Source organism: Danio rerio, chromosome 17 (assembly GCF_052040795.2).
Source record: "Danio rerio strain M-AB ecotype USA chromosome 17, GRCz13ab, whole genome shotgun sequence".
NCBI lineage: Eukaryota > Metazoa > Chordata > Actinopteri > Cypriniformes > Danionidae > Danio > Danio rerio.
This window is the reverse complement of record NC_141037.1, coordinates 38461138-38485281: the sequence shown is the minus strand read 5'-3', so window position 1 is coordinate 38485281 and position 24144 is coordinate 38461138. Positions and strand designations below refer to the sequence as shown.

At 36.0% G+C, this 24144-nt stretch overlaps 1 protein-coding gene across 4 annotated transcripts in view; it reads left to right on the top strand.

Annotated features, from left to right (window-relative positions):
- myo6b (myosin VIb) overlaps positions 1 to 24144 on the top strand; it is a 154847-nt gene that overhangs the window by 14287 nt on the left and 116416 nt on the right. For 3 of the 4 annotated variants that reach the window (XM_087288954.1, XM_087288953.1, XM_087288955.1), the window contains exons 2-7: positions 7195 to 7336; positions 13713 to 13782; positions 14698 to 14771; positions 19781 to 19910; positions 20027 to 20132; positions 24057 to 24112. In XM_087288954.1, the coding sequence (XP_087145080.1) occupies positions 7220 to 7336; positions 13713 to 13782; positions 14698 to 14771; positions 19781 to 19910; positions 20027 to 20132; positions 24057 to 24112 (553 nt within the window). In that variant the 5' untranslated portion in view covers positions 7195 to 7219. 4 annotated transcript variants of the gene reach the window in all.

Sequence of the window (24144 nt, the reverse complement as noted above, 5' to 3'; positions counted from 1 at the left end):
GTTTTTATGGCGGTACGGTGGTGCAGTGGGTAGTGCTGTTGCCTCACAGCAAGAAGGTCACTGATTTGGGATGGGTCTGTTGGCATTTCTGTTCTTCTCGTGTTTATGTGGATTTCCTCTGGGTGCTCCAGTTTCCCCCAAAAGGTTAAAAGAGACCATAGTGGTGGCTCAATCAATGATGATCATTCTTAGGGTCATGACCAATGACTGTAAAAATTATGGATGCCTTTTCCTATTGAACGCTTTAAATGCAAAATGCCTTTTGTGCTAGCTGTCGAAAATAAATGCTGAAATTGGAGTCTGGGCATGCGCAGAAGGACTACCAACTCTAATGGAGTCAGAGGCAGATCTGTGGAATCAAGCTTCCAAACAAATGCTTGTACGTCAAATCAACCATGCCCCTCAAACTTCTTATTTGACCGCCCATATCTGCACTATAACAAAGGCTCGCTAGATAAATATAAGCATATATAATTTGTAAGCGGTAATTTTTTTTTATATTAGCAAAGATGCAGCAATATTTCTAAATATCAAAAGGATATTTACATCTACCTGCACTATATAAAATAATCCTTTCATCATTTTGTACAATAAACTTGGCAGTATTAATATATCCATTGATGTCTATCAGCTGCTGCAACATCGCTTGTAAATTGTTTATTTTTTGCCTCCGTTTTCATTTGCTTTATTCAATGCCTTGATTATATCTGGAGGATATAATCCTATATAAGAGGAAAAGACATTCATTTGAATGTTTATTAGTTGTTTTAAAATAAAAAAAGCTAATGGTAAATGATGTATATAAATAATATAGAACATTTACAGTTCAATTTTTATATAAGATTCTCTTTCTAGAATGTTTAATTTGTTTGAAACGGCAAATTCAGTAGATTAATTCAATAACATGCCGAAACTCAAAATGTCAGAGACGTCCTGCAAATCAAGTTCAAATAACGTTACAGGAGATCTATCTGGAGATCAGCTAACATTAGTTTTATCTTCCTAATTATTATTTCAAACCCATAAAAAAAATGTACTGCTAGATTAGAGCTGCACAATTAATCGTTAAAAGATCGCAATCTTGATTCGACCCCCTAGACGATCTTAATCCAGCATTTCTACGATTCTGCCAATCATATTTTCAGATTTCAGGAAATCACACGTGACGTGTGCTGCTGACCATGAGCTGTTATCACAGAGGGCGCGTGCGCGCTCTACTTAATAATAGACGCGCATGCATAATACATTTGTAAATATTCAGTTTGTGGCACAGAGTGATCGTTTGGGAGCCGCGAGCGAAGTATGAACAAGCACTTAGCAATCAAAATGAAACCGAAAGTGTGCACTTCATTTAAATGATCATAACGCATTTTAGAGTTATGACGATGACAAGCATTTGATATGTTTTTTTTCTTTCATAGTGAACCCCCAGTTGTGCATGAAAATAAATGTTTACAATGTTAGTATAACTAATATGACAGATTGCAAGCATATATCTCAAACATAATAATTCAACATCAGAATTATTATAAGTAGAATAGAATTATTTATAAAACCAGTAGACCTACACATAATATTATTATCGATGTTGTGCCATATGTTTGTTTTTACCATACCTTTATTTTACATCTACAGAATCATGAGAAAATCGTGATCTTTATTTTAGGCCAAAAAAATCGCGATTCTCATTTTAGCCAGAATCGTGCAGCTCTATGCTAGATGATGATTACCTGTTTTCCCTGACATCATAAGATTTGGCGTCTATCAGCAAGCAAAATACCATATTTAACCAAATAAACAGTAATCCTGTAGGTCAGAAAGTATAGTTTACTGCTGAACAGCTCATTTTATTATGGTAAAATAACACTGAAATCAAACATTGTTACTTCAATCTCCTCTCGAAGCTCTGACAGTCCGCTTAGAGAAGCTGTCAATCACAACTGTCAATCACGACGACACGCCCCATTTTTATAGCGTTAAATTACTCACTAAAAACAAACTGTTTACAAAAGTAAAGATCTGACCCTATAGCAGCATGATAACCAGTGCCTTAATTGACCAGAACCATCTTTCGGGTACATTTTATTGCAAGTGTAATTAATTTTTTTTTTTTGGGTTCAAGTCTCATTGGTTTATTATATGAGAGGCGGGCTTTATGGTTTGTACTGCAGCCAGCCACCACGGGGCGATCTAATGGCCGGGAGCATCACTCAAAAGCAGGCATGCAGCACACTTGGTCACTCTTGACACAGCATCATCATGTCAAAGAACCTAAAGTTCTCTGCTCAAGTCTAACCCTAAAAGCTGTGCTTGAACACAGTATATCAGCAGGTATCAGTCTGTCTGTTATTCAAAAATGGAAAATGACAGTATGACACAACTCATGAACAAAGCATCTGAGGAAATGAGAGTGTCTGGTGCATAAGGAGAGGAAAGACTGTGCCCCCTAGAGTTGATTTGTCAAGCCCACTCACCTGGATTAAGCACACAAAGAATCAGACAGTGGTTTTCAGAAACTTTGAATGTTGATGAAGTGTTTGGTGCATACAGAGAGGAGAAAGTGTGTTCTACAGGTGGTTTGTGACGTCCACTTTATTGTGTGTAGCATTTTTAGACTTGCAGAATAGAAGTTTTGATAAGAAAGCATCTGGTGAATTTTGAATTTCAGTGATGCTGATCACTTTTTAAATTCCAGATGGCTTAAATGTTGTTCCAGAAATATTTGTGTATTGGAATGCTCAGATAAGATGAAGTCAAATTAGAGCAACCTTCTGTCTGTGATGTTTTGAATTCTTGCTTGCTTTCGTTACTTTCTCTTTTATTCCTTTTTTTTCTTTTTTTTTACTCTGACTTTTTTTTTTTTCTGAACTGAACATCCAGTGGGAGTTATTTTTTCTCACTGACTGCCCTAACAAGTAGAATGTGCACACACAAAATGAGACAAGGGCAAGATTACAGTATCATGACTAGAGTTTTCAGTCTTGGTAAAATCAAAAACACTTGTTCAAGGAGATTCAGTCAGATGTGCACTTCAGTACAGGAAAATCACTTTACTATCATCAGCCTTCCCCTCTCCTGACCCTCTTTGCATAGGGGTTTCACATGTTGATTGGGGGTCTTTCAAAGTTCTATGCTGATGGTAATACTTTTTAAAGGAGTAAAGTTTATGTGGTCAGAAAAAACTAGATGCATTTGCTCATATTGAGTCTTGTATGTGTCTCAGTTCACCCATCGAGGTTAAAGAAGGTTTGAGTGATCTGATTGTTGTTTACTCTGTTTTTTCTATATAGTGTAACATTTTAATCTGTAGAAATGCATGGTGACCAGGTCTGTAGTTTTATTTCAACTTAAGCTTGTAGTTTTTTTTTTGTAGATTTTAAGATAGAAAACAACTGTTTGAAATTGCTTAGCAACAGCACCCGACACCCTAGCAACCACTTAAAGAACTCTAAATTCACCTTTTCACTATTTCAGTAAAACGACGAGAGGTCATTAATTTCCAATGTGGAGTATCAGATGTTCTTATGCCCTACTAGCATTCCTCTTGGTTAAACGGTAAACCACAGTGCTAGCAACAACTTATAACACTTTAACAACAGAATAGAGTGCATAAATGCCTGTCCACCTTTTTAGAATTTCTGGATCACAAGTATTTTTGCATAAGGATTTAAAAAAATAATAATGATTATAGGGCATGGGACAAACCAGCCAGATATAAGGAGAATCACAGCATTATGGGTCATGCATTTTCTGCTCATTTTTAAAAATAAGAATTATTGCAAAGAGATGCATTCAACAAAAGCATATAAATAGTCCCTGTCGCAAATTGTGGTTTTAGATTGTGCATACTAAGTAATACTATACAAGTCTGTAGTGTGTGTCAATTATTATTTTTATGCTCTGAAATGTGCTCATCGGCACCTCCTTTGTACCATTAATGTGGTTTTCAGCAAAGCCTGCACTGCAGCAGATTCCACACTCGCATCTTTTACAACCCAGAAGTCCTTGCAAAAAAACTATCAGACAACAGAGTTCACAATACTGATGAGCAACATGTTGGAGAAGAAAGTATTTAGGGTTGTCAAATGAACCAACTTCGGTACTAATCATACAGAAATTTTTTATAAGTGTTAACAAATTTTAACATTCTGTTAACATTTGGGTGCTGTTGAGCTGATGTGACCCATTACTTCATCACTCTTTACCACTGTTCATCAACTGGAAATACAGATAAATAGACATTGGAGGGTTTGAAAGCTGAGTTTATCAGCTGTCTATGAGCTGATATTTGAGTGATCCACTGAAGGATCAGCTAATAGATGCAGCTTTCAGACATTTTGATGTCTGTGTATCTGTGTTTGTGCTCTGTAAAGAGTGGAGTCAAGTAAAACTTAAGTGCTTCCATTACTTCAGAAAACACACTTCAACAGACAGCGTAATGTTAGAACAATGACATGAATATAAAATGGCAAACTGCTATTCAGAATCAAGCTGCTCACAACTACATAGTCTTCATTATAACAGAGAGATTAGCATGCATCTACCTTGTGTGAAACATAAACTTTCAAGTTTGTTTACAGCACAAGGAGTTTGAACCATACTAATAAAGGTTATATCTGACATGATTTCTTTATGTAATTTGATGCATATTAGAAAACGGAGATGCTGATCCAAATTCGGGGGCTATTAAAGAATGGTTAGACAGGCAACAGGGTCAAACAGATGTATACAGGTAATCCAGAGTCGTGGAACAGGCGGATGGTCAAAAGGCAGGCAGCAGACAGGAATAAACAATAAACAAGGCAGGGGTCTAACACGGCAAGGCAAGGACAAAGCGTTGCAATGTCACAAACAGTAAAACAAGACTAAGCCTAGGTGTGTGTGTGTGTGTGTGTGTGTGTGTGTGTGCTATATTTAAAGTTTATGTAATCAGTCCAAAACAATACTCCGGCTGTGTGTGTGTGTGTGTGTGTGTGTGTGTGTGTGTGTGTAATCAAAGTGAAACAGGAACCAGTGTGTACAAAGTGCATGATAAAATTTGTAGTTCATTAAGGGAGAGGATTGTAGTCCGCATCAAAATGCGTGTTTACCAACGATCTGCAGCCGCTAGCTCGCTGGTGTTCATGACACTTTATTTTACAATAATGTTCCTTTGTTTTTCATCAGCTGTATTCAAAGGACAGCTAACGTCTATAACAAGTTAATATGAAATGTATAAATGCGACTGACAATGTGACTCTGCACATGACTGGAACGCATTGAGGTCAGAAGTGAAACATATCAGATCTGAAATTTCCACCTCCAACTGTTTCTGGACCACAAACTAATACTATTCACGATTCACATTCACAAGTAGCTCTGCACTTTTTGCTAATCTCGCTGAAGCAACTAGCTGTCATCTGTGAAGTGATGTCAAATAATCTTACTGCCAGATGTCTGACTTCTAGTGTGTTGTAGGTAGGCATGGGATGATAACCGTGTTCAACGTATTAGCGGTTTGGAAAAGTCAAGGTTTCAAAACCGTCAACATTTTCTGCTGTAGTGCTCCTAGGGTATGAGTAAGATTTTTTTTAATTACATTTTTTAAAAAGTTTTTTAGGACAACAGTATCTCCATCAGAAAAGATATTTAAAGATGCCGTTTAAATAGTAAAAAAAAATCTGTGTTTTTGAAACAAATGAAGACAGCAGAAGTAAATAATTCATTTGACTTATTTAGCCTGATATGTTTACTTTTCCAAAATATTTGAAATGTTTCCCAAATTAAAATATATTGTGTACAAAGGGGGGAAAACGTTTATTTATTTATTTTTTTACCCAGACATATAAAAAAACTACAATACCGTGAAACAGTGATATTTATATCCAAGGTTATCATACCGTCAGAATCTTTTAACTGCCCACGCCTAGTTCTAGGTGTTATTTATGAAGTAGGAAAACTCCAATATGTTAACTAAAAAAACCCTATTGGTTAAGATGTTATTGTGTCTCATGCCACTTGACTTACCAAATGCATTTGAATGTCAACTTTTTTGAAAGCTCGTGGACTTGTCAAAGGCCCCATTATTATTTACAATGATAAACATGTTATTTCACATTTGATTGTTTGACTCTCTAGAAAACCATATAGCACTACTTTATTTTTTCTTGTCATTTATTATCATTTCTGCAGATGCACCGCATCGATAAACGTTTTTATTGTCTCAGTTGATCTAATTAAATCTTTCCATATAGAGCAATTCAAATCATCTTGTGTAATTATATTCATATCGCAATGTTTATCATTCATTCATTTTCTTTTCCGCTTAGTTCCTTTATTAATCTGGGGTCGCCACAGCGGAATGAACCACCAACTTATCCAGCATATGTTTTATACAGCGGATGCCCTTCCAGCCACAACCCATCACTGGGAAATTCCCATACACACTCATTCACACACACTCGTACACTACGTTCAATTGTACCATCGCCAATTTACCTGTACCATATGTCTTTGGACTTGTGGGGTAAACCGGAGCACCCTGAGGAAACTCAAGTAAACACGGCGAGAACATTCAAACTTCACACAGAAACGCCAACTGACCCAGTCGAGGCTCAAACCAGCAACCTTCTTGCTGTGAGGCAAAGATGCTACCCACTACGGCACTGCGTCGCCCGCAATGTGTATATCTTAGCAAAACAAAGTATCGCAATGTCGTATTTCTCCAATATCGTTCAGCCCTAACCTAAGGTCTGCACTACACTACATAATCTAAGTACAGAATAAGAGGAAGACCACAAGTCAAGAGTGTGCCGTTTAAGACAGGAACTTACATGCTTGACAACTATCCAGAACACTGCATGTACTGTATGGCCAACTATTAAGAACACAGTAACAAGTCTCTATCAGCTTTTCAGATAGCACTGAGGCAGAGTGATTTGCATGGGAAAGCACCACTCACCATGGTTTTCAGATATCTTCTTTCCGTGTGCATCTGTTCATTAATACGTATCATGGCTTTGAGTTTGATGTCATGAGTTCTTTTGTTTGCCGTTGATGACCTTGTTGGCATTCACTTGCAGCAGTCATTTTGTTTACAGTCACATGATTTGCATTAAACAAAACACAATTACAATTCTGTCGAACAAGATTTGCATTCTTGTCTGCGGGGATGTTGTTGAATCTTAACCCTGTGTGTGTGTGTGTGTCTTTCAGAGCTGTGGAGTAATTGTGGGGTGCAATGGATGATGGGAAGCCTGTGTGGGCGCCACACCCAACCGACGGGTTTCAACTGGGCATGATAGTGGACATCGGTGCGGATGCGCTGACCATTGAGCCTCTTCATCAGAGAGGAAAGGTAAGACATCAACATTTAACCAAGCAGATGGCAGCCATTGATTTTTATGCTACGTTATCAAATCTCAATGTTCATACGTAGGAAAATCTTGTTGCTAAACACCAGTGACGCTGTAGGTCTCAGCTTTTCTGTTGACGTGCTGAGTTTTTCCCCACCATACGCAGGGTTAGCTTCATGGTGTGTATAATAGGCCTCCAGGTATCTGAGCAATAGGTAAAATGTGAGAACATGTGTATGTCGAATAGTGCTGTGCCGTGTAAGGGTGTCACTTGCAGGGGCTTTGAATAAGTTATAAGCTCTACCTGCTGCAGGTGTGCGGATCACGTTACTCTCAGGGTAGGTTCATTAGAGAAAAAAGCCACCTGTGTCTCAGCTACTACTTACAGTACATGCTCCCTTAGAGACAGCAGGCCATATTTCTGAACATTTTCCACAATTACCTGGTAAAGATGTTCCCTAATGGAAACTTGATGGTGTAAGGTAGTATCTTTTCTCTTAAAATGTTGCAAAGTGTATTGGGATTATCTTTAGGAACTCATTTTGACATACATTATTTATGAATCTAATAATTCATTAAACAATATCTACGTTATATATATATATATATATATATATATATATATATATATATATATATTTTTTTTTTTTTTTTTTTTTTAGTTTTAAATATATATGTAGTGACTTGAATACACATTAGTATTGGCTGCAGAAATCAAGCCAAAAAACATTCAACATTTAACAATCTTGTTGCCTTATTACAGATGTACACAATTTCACAATCCAGTCGTTAAACTAACAATAGATCAAATTTAAACACATTTAAAGGTGCTTTGATAGCATAAACTTGCCATAATATGTTTGCTAATATATTTAAGAAACATGCTTGGTAAACATTCTTGTTTATCTGAAAAACAATGATAAAGTGAAGATATTCTGCTTTAAAAATGTTTTCCGTGACGGAACGGCAGTTTTTTTTGTGGTAATTTTAACCTGCCCAATGGCAGTTTAGCCAAATTTATTTTAGCTTCCCTGGTTACCTTGGTGGAAAATCGCACACTTCATTCATTCATTCATTCATTCATTCATTCATTCATTCAGAAAGGCTCTGAAAGCATGCGCTCGTGACCGAAATGCGACATCCGGTGGACAGACACAGATTTCCACATGAGGTTATAAATTAGCAATAATATAAATATTACTAATGTAGACATTAGATGAGCAGGTTACATTGTAATCCCGTTTCCTAACAACACGCTATGTGATGAGATACAGTTGAAGTTATTAGCCCCCCTAAATTAATAGCGCCCCTGTTCATTTTTTTCTTCCCAATTTCTGTTTAATGGAGGGAAGAATGTTTTAGCACATTTCTAAGGATAATAGTTTTAAAAAAATATTTCTAATAACTGATTTATTTTATCTTTGCCTTGATGACAGTAAATAATATTTTACTTGATATTTTTCAAGACACTTCTACACAGCTTAAAGTGACATTTAAAGGCTTAACTAGGTTAATAAGGTGAACTAGGCATGTTAGGCTAATTAGGCAATTTATTTTATAATGATGGTTTGTTCTGAAAACTATCGAAAAAAAAATAGCTTAAAGGGGCTAATAATTTTGTCCCAAAAATAGTTTTAAAAAAATTAAAAACTGCTTTTATTTTAGCCGAAATAAAACAAATAAGACTTTTAGAAAAAAAAATATTATCAGACATACTGTGAAAATGTCCTTGCTCTGTCAAACATCATTTGGGAAATATTTAAAAAAGAAAAAAAATCAAAAGGAGGCTAATAATTCTGACTTCAACTGTACGCAGTGATATGCAATTTGGCTGTTTTCACCATACGAAACAAGACCAAGTCCATTCAGAAGCACAGAATAGTGCACTCTCTTGCAAAATGGTAGGGTTTATAATCTATTTAATACATATTAACCCTCTTCAATTCAATTCAGCTTTATTTAAAAAGCTAGTCTTTAACGTTATTAATTGTACATGCTGAATCCCTCACATGCGTTCTAAAGTTTAATCTCAAACGGTTTTATTTTCAAGATCGAAGGTGAACTATCTGCTGCTGCTTTCAGTAGTATGGCAATAGTTGTCATGTAAAATGGCATTAAAACTCACATTATTAGTGTTTAACACTGAATAAAGCACATGAGGTGGACCTGAGGGGTTCATTGTCAATTTTCTGTTGTTCAGCTGCAAGAAATAGAAGCCGTTTCTAGTAGACCAATTCAAGGTGTTGGTAAGGACAAAAACTCCTTTTAATATGAAAAATATTCCTTCTATCGGGTGCCGTTGCTTTAATTTACAACACGACACATTTAAATCACTCGCTCTTGTCCTCAATCTGGCAACCTGTGCTTGCGTTTGTTTTACTCTAGGACTAGGAGTGCAGTAACTAGTTCAACCACTGAATACTGCACCTTTAAGTATGCAGAAGGACTTTTAGCTTTTCAGTAACCTGGCTTAAACACTTTCGGTGAACTGTATGCCATTACAAAATTGGTGCACTTAAGGTCTGTTGTCTTTAAAAATCAATAATCTTCACAGCCTGATTGATATAGAATATAAAGTAGGTCTCAGATTGTTCAAAAAGCACTGCATTACATTAAGTTTTTCCACGCCATGGCTTTAAAATATGACAATTTATTTTAACTTAGTATTTTCAATGGAGTTTCTGCGCAAATCCTGACGAGCATGTTCGTGTAAGTGGCTATTTAACTGAGTATATTTTAATTATATTACAACAACAATGTTGTAAAAGGAATCGTATAAAATTAAAAAGACACATTAACTATTCTCCGGAAGTTTATTGGCATGGGAAAAAACACAAGCTATGCATATACCCTATTAATGCAAGTGTTGTAGCCAATCAAACACTGTGTGCATATTAATAATCCCATGTGAAAACTCAAAGTTTATTTATTGATCAGATCAACCTGTTTTCACTGGGATTTGACACTCACAGAATTTACTGGAAACTGGTGTTTGAGATGTTTCCATGTACTGAACTCTTGTTATTCAGGTGTGCCTAGGTATATATTTTAACTCTATGGCAACTTTAATTAAATATTTCTTAAAGGGAGTGTTCACCCAATCAATATTTGCTGTTTATTTACTCACCCTCAGGCCATCCAAGATTTAGGTGACGTTTTTCTTGAGAGAAATCATTAAAGAAGCTTTTTTGTCTCTTTTACTGTGGTGATTTCATAAAATGTCAATGGCTACAGGTTCCAGCATCCAGGATAAACACAAGTACCATTTTTATTAGCAATACAATCTGTACTTCCTTTTGACTTTGTTGTGAAAAATGCCTGGGCATGTGTGATGTGACAAAGCATTTGCTTTTGCTGTGGATTAGAGGTAAAAATGTGAGTAATGTTCAGTTTCTTGCACAGACCGAGTACTTCACTTGTTAAGACCTCAGTGTATTGTTGGGAGCCACCGTTAATGATTTAGTTTTGCCTTTATTTAACTCTTGAAATGCTATTGTTTTATGAATCAGCAAGGACCGTTTGAACAACAAAAACATGTTCCTTCATTTTAAATAGTCCTCTTTTGGGCGGAAGGTCTAAGGATTAGAAAGATACATTAAAGATACATTAAATGAAAACATATTTTTATATTATTAAAGGGCCATGAAACCCCCTCATTTCAGCAGGGTGTTTTCACACCTCTACTTTGGAAAAAGTCAGAAAAGTGGGCGTGTCCAGCTTTGTTTAGGGGGGAGTGTCGGAGGAAGAAAAGAGGCTTGGTGTGGGAGTGTCTATTTGGGCGCGCTGAATTTCAGAGTCAAAACACACACCCACAGCGGACAATGTGGCTGTGTTTACATGGACATCTGTAGTCGAATTATTTGCCAAATTATTAAATGGTGGACTTTAACTGCATTTTGGCTCTTTCATTCAGGGAATTCATTCATGTCCCTCCCGACAAACGAGATATTTGATTCGAGGAACTGCTCTAAGCGTGTATTTTCATGCAATGTTTGATACCGCACGGCGAATGAGAGAAAAAAAACGTAGCATTTCCCTGAAACTTAGATGCAGACGGCAGGTAGAAAGCCGCGTGTGTTATTCCGGTCACAAAATCCTACACAAGGTTATAGTTTGGATGTAGTGCTAGCTTGTTTACACTCGGTGCAATAGTTTTTTTTCGATACAAATAAAATACGAACTGAATAAACAAAGAGCGCTGGTCGCTCACTTACCAAATCTGTAGAGACAGGACAATCACCAGCAACTAGAGCCGCGTCTTTATTAAGAGAAGACTACAAGCGAATCCGGATCTCAGCGTTTGCAGATGAGAACAGCTCTCAGGTAAACAAATGTTCCTCCTTAGACACGTAAGTTATTGTTGTCGAGCGTCGCGTACACTGTTAATCCACACGTGACTCCAGATGAGCTCTCACAGAGAGAAAATGAAAACAAAACTTAACGGCAGCAAACTATAAAAGCAACAATTCACGCTTGTTTTGCCAACACAACGTGGCGTCTAAACACTCTGACAGTAATGAATATTAATGAAGTTGCACGCTATTATGTCATGGCCGTGACGCAGCTTCTAAAATTCGTTTCAAACCGAAAGTACGAATTTGCTTAAAATAACGCAAAAACAACCAATTTACACTTTTTTGTGAAATATAGGAGTCCTAATGATGTTTTAAGCAGTGTGGGACACATATACGTCTGTCAACAGCTCAAAAAATGTATTTTGGTGTTTCGTGACCCTTTAAAAAGTTCTCAGTACATCACAGCAAGTCATTTTGTCCTATTGAATTTTTATTACTAATTAGATACGGAAAGAGATTTTTATTGCAATTAAAAAAAAATCAAGCCTCGGCTAGGTCAGTTGTAATTTCTGTGTGGAGTTTGCATGTTCTCCCTGCGTTAGCATGGTTTTCCTCATGGGTGCTGCAGTTTCCCTCAAAAGACATGCACTATAGGTGAATTGGGTTAGCTAAAATTGTCTGTAGTGTATGAATGTTTCCCAGTGATGGGTTGCAGCTGGAAGGGCATCCACTGCGTAAATCATATGCTAGATAAGTTGGCGGTTCGTTCTGCTGTGGTGACCCCTGATTATTATAAAGGGACTAGGCCGAAAAATATAGAATGAATGAATAAACATCTGTTGAACCGCATCCCAATCATCACAAATACTGCAGAAAACCTACTGGAATCTGCATCTGACCCAAGATTCTCACAGAAATCAGTCAAGTTTGGTGAAAGAAAAATGGTTTAGGGTTACATTCAGTATGGGGGCATGTGAGAGATCTGCAAAGTGGATGGCATCTTTAATATAATAATTAATAATGGATAAATATCTATAAATGCAGTGTTCCATAAACATCCAGTAGCAAACTGACATTAATAATAGAAATGGAGGCATGTTCAGAAAAGAAAAATAACACAAAATGATATGAAGAGAACAGGCTATGATGTGAAGAGGAGCTCTCTTGACCTTGAAGTGCAGTAAGTTTTCAAACAGTATTTGATCTAGCTTTAGTTAAAATATAATGTTGTTCAGGCTAAATGATTACAGTGTGTACAGAAATAAATAATTAATTCTACATAATAAATTTTGTTTGATTTTTAGCTCTACTTTTTATTTCATTAAACTTCAGGTTTTATTGGAAATAAATTTTAAAAAACCGTATGACACCAACACGAATTCCTCATTTAAAAGAGAAATTGGCCAACTGTTCAACTGTAGTAAACCACATAAGAAAAGTTCCCACTCAAAAATACCAAGGTTGTGTGTGTGTTTTTTTAGGTCACCGATGTAGATGGTATCCGTGTTATTGGGGCAAGTAATAACTTTCCAGAGTGATCCTGATGTAAATGGCTTGCATAAAAGTGAGAGGAGTGGAATAATGTCATGCAGGAAAGTCAGCAGGGATGAGATGGGTTTTCTGGGAAAGGTCAGACTGTCTCATCTCGCTCTGAATATCGCAGCGCGTGATGGGCAGTTTTGCTTGTCTTATAATGTGTCATGTAATGGATTTCGCAGCTTATGTTCTCACCTTTCACATTAACATGCCTTTACCGTTTCTTCTACGCATTACGGGCGCCATTAGATCCGATCAATCACGGCTGACCTAGCGCCGCTCTTCAGTGTCATTTGCAAGTCGTAATGTATGAAGACCTTGAGCGTTTATAGCTTTACACCTCGCTGAAAGTAACCAGACAGACTCGGAAATGAGAGAACAAACGGCTGCCATCGTCTGCTTGTTTTTTGTCCCATTAATCTTCGCTGTGGTTGTAAACGGTGTGTGCACTTTTTGTAATACGGATAAATAGTGAAATGGGTCAATGTAGGCAGTTATTGTTAGGCTGGGTTTTTTAGAGTGCCTGATGCTCATTTTGACTTTGCAGACGTTCCTGGCTCCCATCAGTCAAGTGTTTCCCGCTGAAGACGATGTCAACAAACATGTTGAAGACAACTGTAAGTATTTAACTTATTAGAGTTGCATCAAATAATAGAAAGTGTATTTTTAAATGCTATTAGAGAATGTTTTCATTTAGGAAACGTTTTAATGAGGAATTTTAAAATATTATTTATCAAACTAAAAGATTGTATATCACTCTTTTCAGTGCTATATTTGTGCTGTATGTTGTTTGTACAATTAATGTTTATTATGAAACCAATTTGACTGCATGTTATATGTTGTATATTTAGAATAGGTTTTGCCATAATTATAGCCAATTCTGCTGATATGGCATTAAAACGTAAATAAATAAGTACAATGCATCCGGAAATTATTCATAGCGCTTCACCTTTTCCAATTTTTTTTCCACATTACAGCCTTCTTCCAAAATGGATTAAATTTTAAATTTATATTTTAAATTGAAAAATTTAAATTCCATTTATTTTCTCAAAATTCTACACACTATACCCCATAGTGACAATGTGAAAAAAGATTTTTTGAAATTGTTGCAAGTTTATTAAAAATAAAAAAAGCAGAAAAAAATCACATGTACATCAGTATTCACAGCCTTTGCTCGATACTTTGTTGATGCATCTTTGGCAGCAATTACAGCCTCAAGTCTTTTTGAATATGATGCCACAAGCTTGGCACACCTTTCTTTGGGAATTTCAGCCTATTTCTCTTTGCAGTCCTTCTCAAGCTCTATCAGGTTGGACGGGAAGCGAGGGTGTACAGCCATTTTCAGATCTCCCCAGAGATGTTCTATAGGATTTAGGTCTGGGCTCTGGCTGGGCCACTCAAGGACATTCACAAAAAAAAAAGTGGAAAAAGTGAAACGCTATGAATATTTTCCAGATGCACTGTAAATATTAAAGTTGCATCAGCTATTTGTACAATGGTCATTACTTAAGCATATGTTTGATGGCTTCCAGGTTCTCTTATGTATTTGAATGAGGCCACTCTCCTGAACAACATCCGCATCCGTTACAGCAAAGACATGATCTATGTAAGTCAAATACTTGTGTAAATGTCCTGTTTTTCATTATTGCTTTGTTTCTTTTCCTAGTGTAAAGCTACACAAGTACAGTTAGTCTAATGGAAAACTTAAACAATAGTGTTTAATTAAACAAGCTTACATTTCCCACATGGGAACATATGCATTTATTTAAGTTGAATTTAGACAACATCGCAGACAGGCTGATTGTAAATGTGAATTACTAACTTATTACTTATAGACCTTATTACTTAACGCATTTACTTATAACTTATAATATTCAAATTTAATTAGAACTTATAACTTATAGAATTACTTAAAGACGTTTTACATAGAATGTAAAAATACCCATTATGCTTTGCATGCATGCACAAGGAGGATGCTTCTGGTCGGCAATTTGATGCGTATAAACGGTCACATTTGGACGGCTTTGAAAGAATAGTTTTAATCTATTTTACTTTGCTTTTAATGCCTTTGGACTAATCCTGCTGTTGATCAGCGCTACCTCCTGGACTGATTATTTAAAAATGCAATCTAATAGGAATAAAAAACAACATCTGCGAGTCATTAACCCTTACCGTCGCACAGCATCTTCTGCCGTTTAAAGTGGTGGTCCACAACCTGTTTTTATCACCATGTATCGGTCAACGCTTTTAAAATCTTACCACGGGATGGGGGGTGAGGGGTTTTGTAGGTTGCTAGGTGGCTTTAATACAACTTAACTTGTACATCTTAAATGTCACTATTATACAAGTTTTATTTGTAGAGAAAAATTACAGAACACTGCAGTGTTTGAGTGTTCTGTGTTCTAGTCTAACGAAATGTGTAAATAAATGCCATACAAGCTAAAGCTGATCGGTGTGTTCTTGTCACGCAACTCGCAGTGTGCTTGTGGCATTCATTCAACTGCGTGCATCTGGAGGGTGCGAGCACGTCAAGCCTGCATGAACTCGTCAAGTATAAAAGCGATTGGTTCTAGATCGGATATGGTTGCGGCCGGAAGTAAACTAGAATTGTTTATACTATTTATTAAATTTCACATTTATTGTATTTTATTAACGTCAACACCCACCACAACCCTAAACACAACCGTCATAGTAATGTAAAAACAATAGTTGTAACGATTATTATTTGTTATCTATTAAATTACATAATAAATTTTATTTTTTTAACACCTAAATAAAACGCAAATAATTAATGATTTCTTGTGCAGCCTGGTACCAATTGATCCACGGACCGGTACCGGTCCACAGCCCGGTGGTTGAGGACCTCAAGGGAGCATTATTTTCGCAAAAGTAATAATTTTTTTGGGAATTGCATGGCTAAACGTTTGTTAAGTTTCATGCAAGTTGTATAGTTTGCTCTATAATGCAGTCTGAGTGCAGTATAACAGCTGACAGGTCTGGAACACTGACGCTATGCTTTAGCATATTAACGGCAGACTCTCGTGCTTGAACCACATCTGACAGAACTATAAAGCCACTTTTCCACTGCACACAACAAGCATTCATTCATTTCCAATAGAGAGTAGTCCGGGAGCTGCGTGGAGTTCCGATTCTGATTATGGCTGTAATCAAAGCAGTGCAGAGCTCTCAAAAGTTAAATTTTATCAGCTATTATACACTGTAAACCCTAACAGTGAAAATCATTAAATAAATTAAGTTAGTTTAACTTAAAATTTAAAAAAGTTTCTTTGACTTCATGAAAAAGAACTATGGTAGCTTAAAAACGGTTTATATTAAGCAGAACTCAAACCAAATGAGTTATGAAAGAATTGGTCATATTTTTTTTGTTAGCTCTAATGCTTGAAGCAATACCAAACCATTTCAGTAGTTATATACTGTAGTTGTTTTGCACTTAATTTGTTTTATTAATTGTTCTCATACCGATTTGATAACAGAACTTAAAATTAGTTACTAATACTCTAAATGTTTGACAATATCAACAAAAATAATGTATGTGTATTTACATTTATTAAACTGTTTAAGAAAACTAATTGCCAATTTCGAAACAAAACAGTTTAAGTTAACTTATCAGGTTTTACAGTGTAGAAAAGACTAAATGAAAACAGTGGTGAAACTTTTCTGAATACTTTTGTTTTTCCCAATGATTCATTTATATTAAAACACTTAGCACATTTTGATTTTGAAGTGTGCAGTGGTAATGTTTATTCAATAAAGTCAAAGCCTTTTGGAAAACCAATTTGTGTTTGATAGTATATGGTGAGCAGCCACAAATAGTTCAATGTATGGGAAACGCTGTAAACACTGTTCAGCCGAACCGATTTCAGGTGTATTCATGTGCTTTTTTTGAGGTTAAAAGGTCTATTGCCAATAGTCACTTTCAAACAAAGCAGCAATCTTTTTGTCTGCACGGCAAATTTGCATGATCAGCGTGAACAGGAAAAAGATCAGCCTGAGGATCTTTTGCCTCTCACTCAAAAGCCCAACTGCACAGATTCCCTTTCAAATGATTAGATTGTGCATGCAAAATAATGTTGAAAAAAAGGGATTTTTTTTGTACTACTTTAAAGAAACAACCCACCCAGAAAGGAACATTGGTTATCAAACTTTTTCCTCACACATTTTACTTGATCATTTATCAATCACAAAGGACCACAGTTTCAGCTACTAATCTTCGTTCATGTTATACTGAAGATAAAATGTTTCCTGTATCTTAGACGGCTAAAGTTTGATTTAATTACCAGCAAATTATCCTTTTTGATTGATTATAACTATCCCTTGAAACTCAGTACACAAGGGGGCAATAGAGTTAGATGGAAATATTTGTCCAAGATGACAATGTTATTTTCTAATTAAACATTTCTTGATAAACTTCACACTAAATGCGAATTTAAGCATTCACATGAGTAGATTACATAAAAAGTCAAGGCAAAAAATGTAAAGTATAATAATAACAATATGATATCATAGTAATAATACATTTCTGCCACTCATTTTTTTGACAGATAGTCTCACCCCAAGCTCACAGCAACATTGTTCGTTTGGTAGTACAGTACAGTTATGATGATGATGATGATAATGATGATGATAATGATGATGACGACAGTAGTTCTTGAAAATACACTTCATTGAACAAATACACTCAGGTATACTGGCCACTTTATTAGGTGCACCTGTCCAACTGCTCGTTAACGTAAATTTCTAATCAGCCAATCACATGGCAGCAACTCAATGCATTTATACATGTAGACATGGTCAAGACGATCTGCTGCAGTTCAAACCGAGCATCAGAATGGGGAAGAAAGGGGATTTAAGTGTCTTTGAACCTGGCATGGTTGTTGGTGCCAGAGGGTCTGGTCTGAGTATTTCAGAAACTGCAGATCTACTGGGATTTTTATGCACGACTTATGCATGGGTTAACAGAGAATGGTCTGAAAAAGAGAAATATCCAGTGAGGGCAGTTCTGTGGGCACAAATGCCTTGTCGATGCCAGAGGTCAGAGAAGAAAGGCCAGGTTGGTTCGACCTGATAGAAAGGCAACAGTAACTCAACCACTTATTACAACTGAGGTATGCTGAATGCACAACACATCCAACCTTGAGGCGGATGGGCTACAGCAGCAGTAGACCACACCCGGAGCCACTCCTATAAGCTAAGAACAGGAAACTGAGGCTACAATTCACACAGACTCACTAAAATTGGACAATAGAAGATTGGAAAAACGTTGCCTGGTCTGATAATTCTCAATTTATGCTGGAACATTGAATGGCAGGGTCAGAATTTGCCATCAACAACATGAAAGCATGGATTCAACCTGCCTTGCATCAACAGTTCAGGCTGCTGGTTGTGGTGTAATGGTGTGGGCATATTTTCTTGGCACACTTTTGGCCCATTAGTTCCAATTTGGCATTGTGTCAACACCACAGCCTACCTAAGTATTGTTGCTGACCATGTCCATCCCCTTATGACCATCTTCTGATGACTACTTCCAGCAGGATCTCGCTCCATGTCATAAAGCGTAAATCATCTCAGGGTTATTTCTTGAACATGACAATGTGTTCACTGAACTCAAATGGCCTCCACAGTCACCAAATCTCAATCCTATAGAGCACTTTTGGGATGTAGTGGAACGGGAGATTCACATCATGGATGTGCAGCCGACAAATCTGCAGCAACTGCATAATGCTATCATATGAATATGGAGAAAATCTCTGAGGATTTTGAAGAGAAACGGGGGTCCAACCCGGTACTAGTAAAATGTACCTAATAAAGTGGCCGGTAAGTGTATTATACACATGGACATCCTCATTTTGGATGTACACTATATACTAAATAACTGCAGGTTAACCTTGTTTATATACTTCTTAACTTTCATGTTTTTGCATATAATATAATGCTACGGAACGATAGTTAAGCGATAGTTAATTGACTACAGAGTGTACCCGAATTGACTAATGACTCCATCACATTAAAACATGCACAACAAATCGATCCTCTGATTAATTAAACTCTGTTCTAATAAATCCAAATTTTAAAATGTAAACAGATTTGCCTCCTTAAATCTTAAACAAAAGCATCAGGCATGCGCATATTTATCTTAACAGTCCACTCAGGGCCGCACAGGGCTTCCAGACTCAATGTTAAAGCTTGCAGATATCTCATTGGCAGGCATGTCTGCAGGTTGGGAGCTGATGGGCATGTTATTGTCGTGCTCCAGCGGCCCTTATTAGCCTCTCATCTGAGAGACTGCAGTCCCGCTGTCAGCGCACGCTCATCAGCCCAGCGCTCGAGCCTGTCAGGAGACTGTCCAGACCCTGCCCTAGTGTGACTGCACGTCTCAGATGACCCAGCTAATCCTGCCCAGACGCTATCAAGTTGCCCAATGCACTTAATTAGGTCCTGTGAGGTAGCGGCGCTCTCTGCGTGGCGTTGCTAAACATTAAGCTTTTGAATGGCAGCAGATAACATGTCAAAATCCATGTCAACTGTAAAACTATGAAAGACTGCAAAATCGCATGTTAATGATAATCGACTTTATAATTGTTCTTGTTATTTCAGACGTTTGTGGCTAACATCCTCATAGCTGTGAACCCGTATTTCGACATCCCTAAACTCTACTCTCCAGAGTCTATTAAGAGCTATCAGGGACGCTCTTTGGGGACTCTTCCCCCTCATGTCTATGCTATCGGTGAGTGGACATCTGAACGGCTGTCTAATAGGACACTTGAGGATTCAGTTTTAAGGATTTTACAGTGTTTGGCAGGGATTTTGACAAACGTGTCTCTCTCTCCATCTCTCTCTCAGCGGATAAAGCCTATAGAGACATGAGGGTTCTGAAGATGAGCCAGTCCATCATTGTTTCTGGTGAATCAGGAGCTGGGAAAACAGAAAACACAAAGTTTGTTCTCAGGTGGGATTACTGTCTGTCTCTTTGTGGATAACACATATACTTAATATAACTGTAGCTCATATGTTCTACATTTATAATGGTGGTTCTGACTCTTCTAAATCATAAAGTACCATAATATGTTTGCAGATATTTAAGAAACATGTCAAGTGAACTTTCTGGTTTATCCGAAAAACACTGCTAAAGTCAGATATTCTGCTTAATATTAGAGCTGTCAATCGATTAAAAAAATTGACTAATTAATCGCACCTTTTAAAAAAAAATCATCACGATTTATCGCATTTAAAATACTGAAACTTGTAATTTTGGCTATTCAGATATAAAATTAATGTAAACGCAAGACAAAAACTATTTAAATTCAAAATATAATTGTTTATTAGGATTAAAATTCAAAATATAATTGTTTAATAGATTTTTTTTAAACTTGTAACATAGATTTATTTAAGAAATAATAAATCTAAAGAAATATTTATTAAAGAAATTAAAACACAGGCATGTTAATGACATTTAAATTTCAAAACAATCAATGCCATTAAAGAAAACATTGATTTCCATGTTGGATTCTAAGTGGACTGCAAAAAAATGCCAAAATACAGAAATTGCAGAAATGGAAAAAGAAAAATTATAAGAATAAACTGTAGAATACAAACTGTTGCACTCACTGTAAAGTTTTATTGTTGTGAGTTGAGAACATTAGTTATAAATAAATAGTATAAACAATTTAGCTTAATCCTTCTTTACATTCATCCAGTTGCTAAGACTAGGAGTATCACACAACACGCTGCAGTCGTTTTGGCCCCAACGGCCTTCCATACTGGAGCGACTCCCCTCAGATTCAACACGCATGATCACGTTCATCAAATTTGCTTAAACTAAGCGTCCTAAAGTATTACTGTATTTCACAAGGATTCTGACACAACAACGCGAAGCATACGCTTTCGTTGCATTTAATGAGGAAACTTGGAGGGCTCATGCTGAAAGGCAGAGTAATGCCCTGTCTTTGACAGCTCACGACTTCACCAGAGACTTTCTGAGTAACGTTACATTCACATAAGACACCAATACTCCGATTTAAATATGATTAAGATTATACTCTTACTAAAAGTCTACCGTGTAGCCTAAGCAGTGATTTTATTACCTTAAAGGAACACCGAGTCACGAAATGCGGAGGATTTTCTTTCTGTTCGCCATGCGGTATCAACTTATAACAGAAGTAGAAAGTTAAAAATGAAACATCCAAAAAATTTTTTACGCGTTAATTATTTAAAATTAGTCGCATGCGTTAACGCACTAATTTTGACAGCGCTACTTAATATAAATTTGCGTTACGTGCCAGAACGGCTGTCTTTGTTTTGGTAATTTAACCCGCTCAATGCCAGTTTAGCCAATTATATTTCAGCACCCCCTGGTTGCATTAGTGTGATTTGTTAAGTAATGTGGGCTCTCAAAGAATGCGTCCAGTAACAGCCTCCGAAATGAGACGCATATTTAGAGTTCCACATGAGGTGGTTATTAATTAGCAAATAACATAAACATTACAAACGTAACAAAACATTAGATTAGCAGGTTACATTGTGACCTTGTGTCCTTACAGCACGCTAAGTGACAAGATAAGTGATAAGCAATTTGGCTGTTTTCACCAGACAAAACACAACAGAAATTTAAATACAGCCATCCGAAGCACAGAGTGCAGTCACTGCACTCCAACGAAATGGTATGGTTTATGATCTAATTAATACACATTAAACCTCTTAAACATTATTAAATGTACATGCTGAATCACTGATATTTGTGGGCTTCCATTGAATCGCAGATCTTAAGTTCAATTTCAAACGGTTTATTTTATTTTCAAGATTTGAGGTAAAATATCTGCTGCTGCTTTCAGTAGTAGGGCAATACATGTCATGTACAATTGCATTTAAACTCTTATTATTAGCATTTAACGCTGATCAACTCGGGCACACCTAATATGCTTTATTCATTATCAGTTTTCTGTTGTTGAGCTTCAAGAAATAGAAGCTATTGCTAAAATACATGTTTCATGTGTTGGTTGGAACAAAAACTCCTTTTAAAATTTAAAATATTCCCTCTACAACGTGTCATTGCTTTTATTTAGAACACGACTTAAACCAGCCTTTGTTGGTGTCGTTAATCTGGCAACCTGCTCTTGCATGTGTTTTGAACCAGGAGTGCAATACCTAGTTGAACCACTGAGTGTCAAACTTACATACTGCTCCTTTAAAAATATAAATCAGTATTTACATTTTGTTGCTAACAATAGCAACATTTGGGTTTAAATCACGTTGACATGTACATTAATAATAGGACTGGGCAAAGATTAATTGCAACTAATTGCATGCAAAAAAAAGGTTGTATTAACATAATATATTTGTGTGTATTATATATATATATATATATATATATATATATATATATATATATATATATATATATATATATATATATATATATATATATTTATTAATTTATTTATTTATTGCATATATGATACACACATACAACTATACTATACAAACATTTTTTTTGTTTAATAGATATTTAAATGTATATACAATTTGTATCATACACAAATTTATTTTATAACTTAATATAAATAAACGTGTTCTCAAGGTTATGCATGCATGTTTGTTTATATACTTAATAAATATACACAGTACACACACCTATCTTGCCAAATATGTATTGTGTATTGTGTATGCGAATAATCATGATTAATCTTTGGCCAGCAATAATTCCAGATTTTTAAGAAATCAATACTTTTTAAGCATAATGATGCATTTAACTGATCCAAAGTGACCATGCAGACAGCTCTAATCTTACAGTTAATCTCTATCTTAAATTATTGTTTTGAACATTTTTATTAAAAATAGAGAACATTGAAAATCAACATTTTTGTGAGCAATAAATGAACATTTTAAAGGGATTTCATGTGATTATGTGACATTGAAGAGCTTTACCATCACATGAATAAAATACATTTTTTAACACAGTAGAAAACATTTGTATTAATTACTTCATTTTTAGGTCATACAGTCAGAATTATTACCCCCTCCTTTGAACTTTTTTTCACAGTATGTCTGATAATGTTTTTTCTTCTGGAGAAAGTCTTGTTTTCTTTTGGCAAGAATAAAATCAGTTTTTAATTTTTTTAAATCCATTTTAAGGTCAAATTATTAGCCACTTTAAGCTATGTTTTTTTTCTCGATAGTCTACAGAACAAACCGGCATTATACAATGACTTGCCTAATTCCCCAAATCTGCATAATTAACCTAACTGACCCAAAGTAGCCAATTATTTTCTTATGGAGCTAGTCTATAATCTTCTATGTGAAGCTGCTTTAACACAATCTACATTGTTGAAGTGCTATAGAAATAAAGATGAATTGAATTGAATAGTCCTTAAAAATCCGAGTCTCTCCTTCTGAACAACATATATCATGTCGGAAATCCAGTTCTTCACCAATAAAGGTGATTTCCAATTGTTAAGCACTAGTCTTTTAGCCACCACCATGCTTTGCATCAATGACTCTTGCATTGCTTGAGGGAGAGCAGATGTATTTAGTGAGAAGCCAAAGATGGCACGGCATCTGGTGGAAAAGGTCTGCTGTAAGCTTTGGAGCACCAGTCAGTAGAAAACATTTTAACCAATGTTACATTTAACGATTAAAAATAGAATTACAATGTTGTTTAAAATGAAAAGTATTACTATATTTACTGTATTTTGATCAAATAAATACTGCCTTGGTTGATTGAAATACTGTTTGTATAAAATATGACCAAAAACAGTTTATAGTGCTCAATAATGTTACTGTTTTGCAGATTAGTTTGGGGGTTGTTTTGCGCCAGTTTGATTATTAATGTAATCATGTTTTGATACTGTCAGTGTTTTTTTTATTATCATTTCAGGTATTTAACCACATCTTACGGCACAGGCCAAGATATAGATGAGAGGATTGTTGAAGGTAAGTGTCTAGCACAGTACTGCATGTTCTTT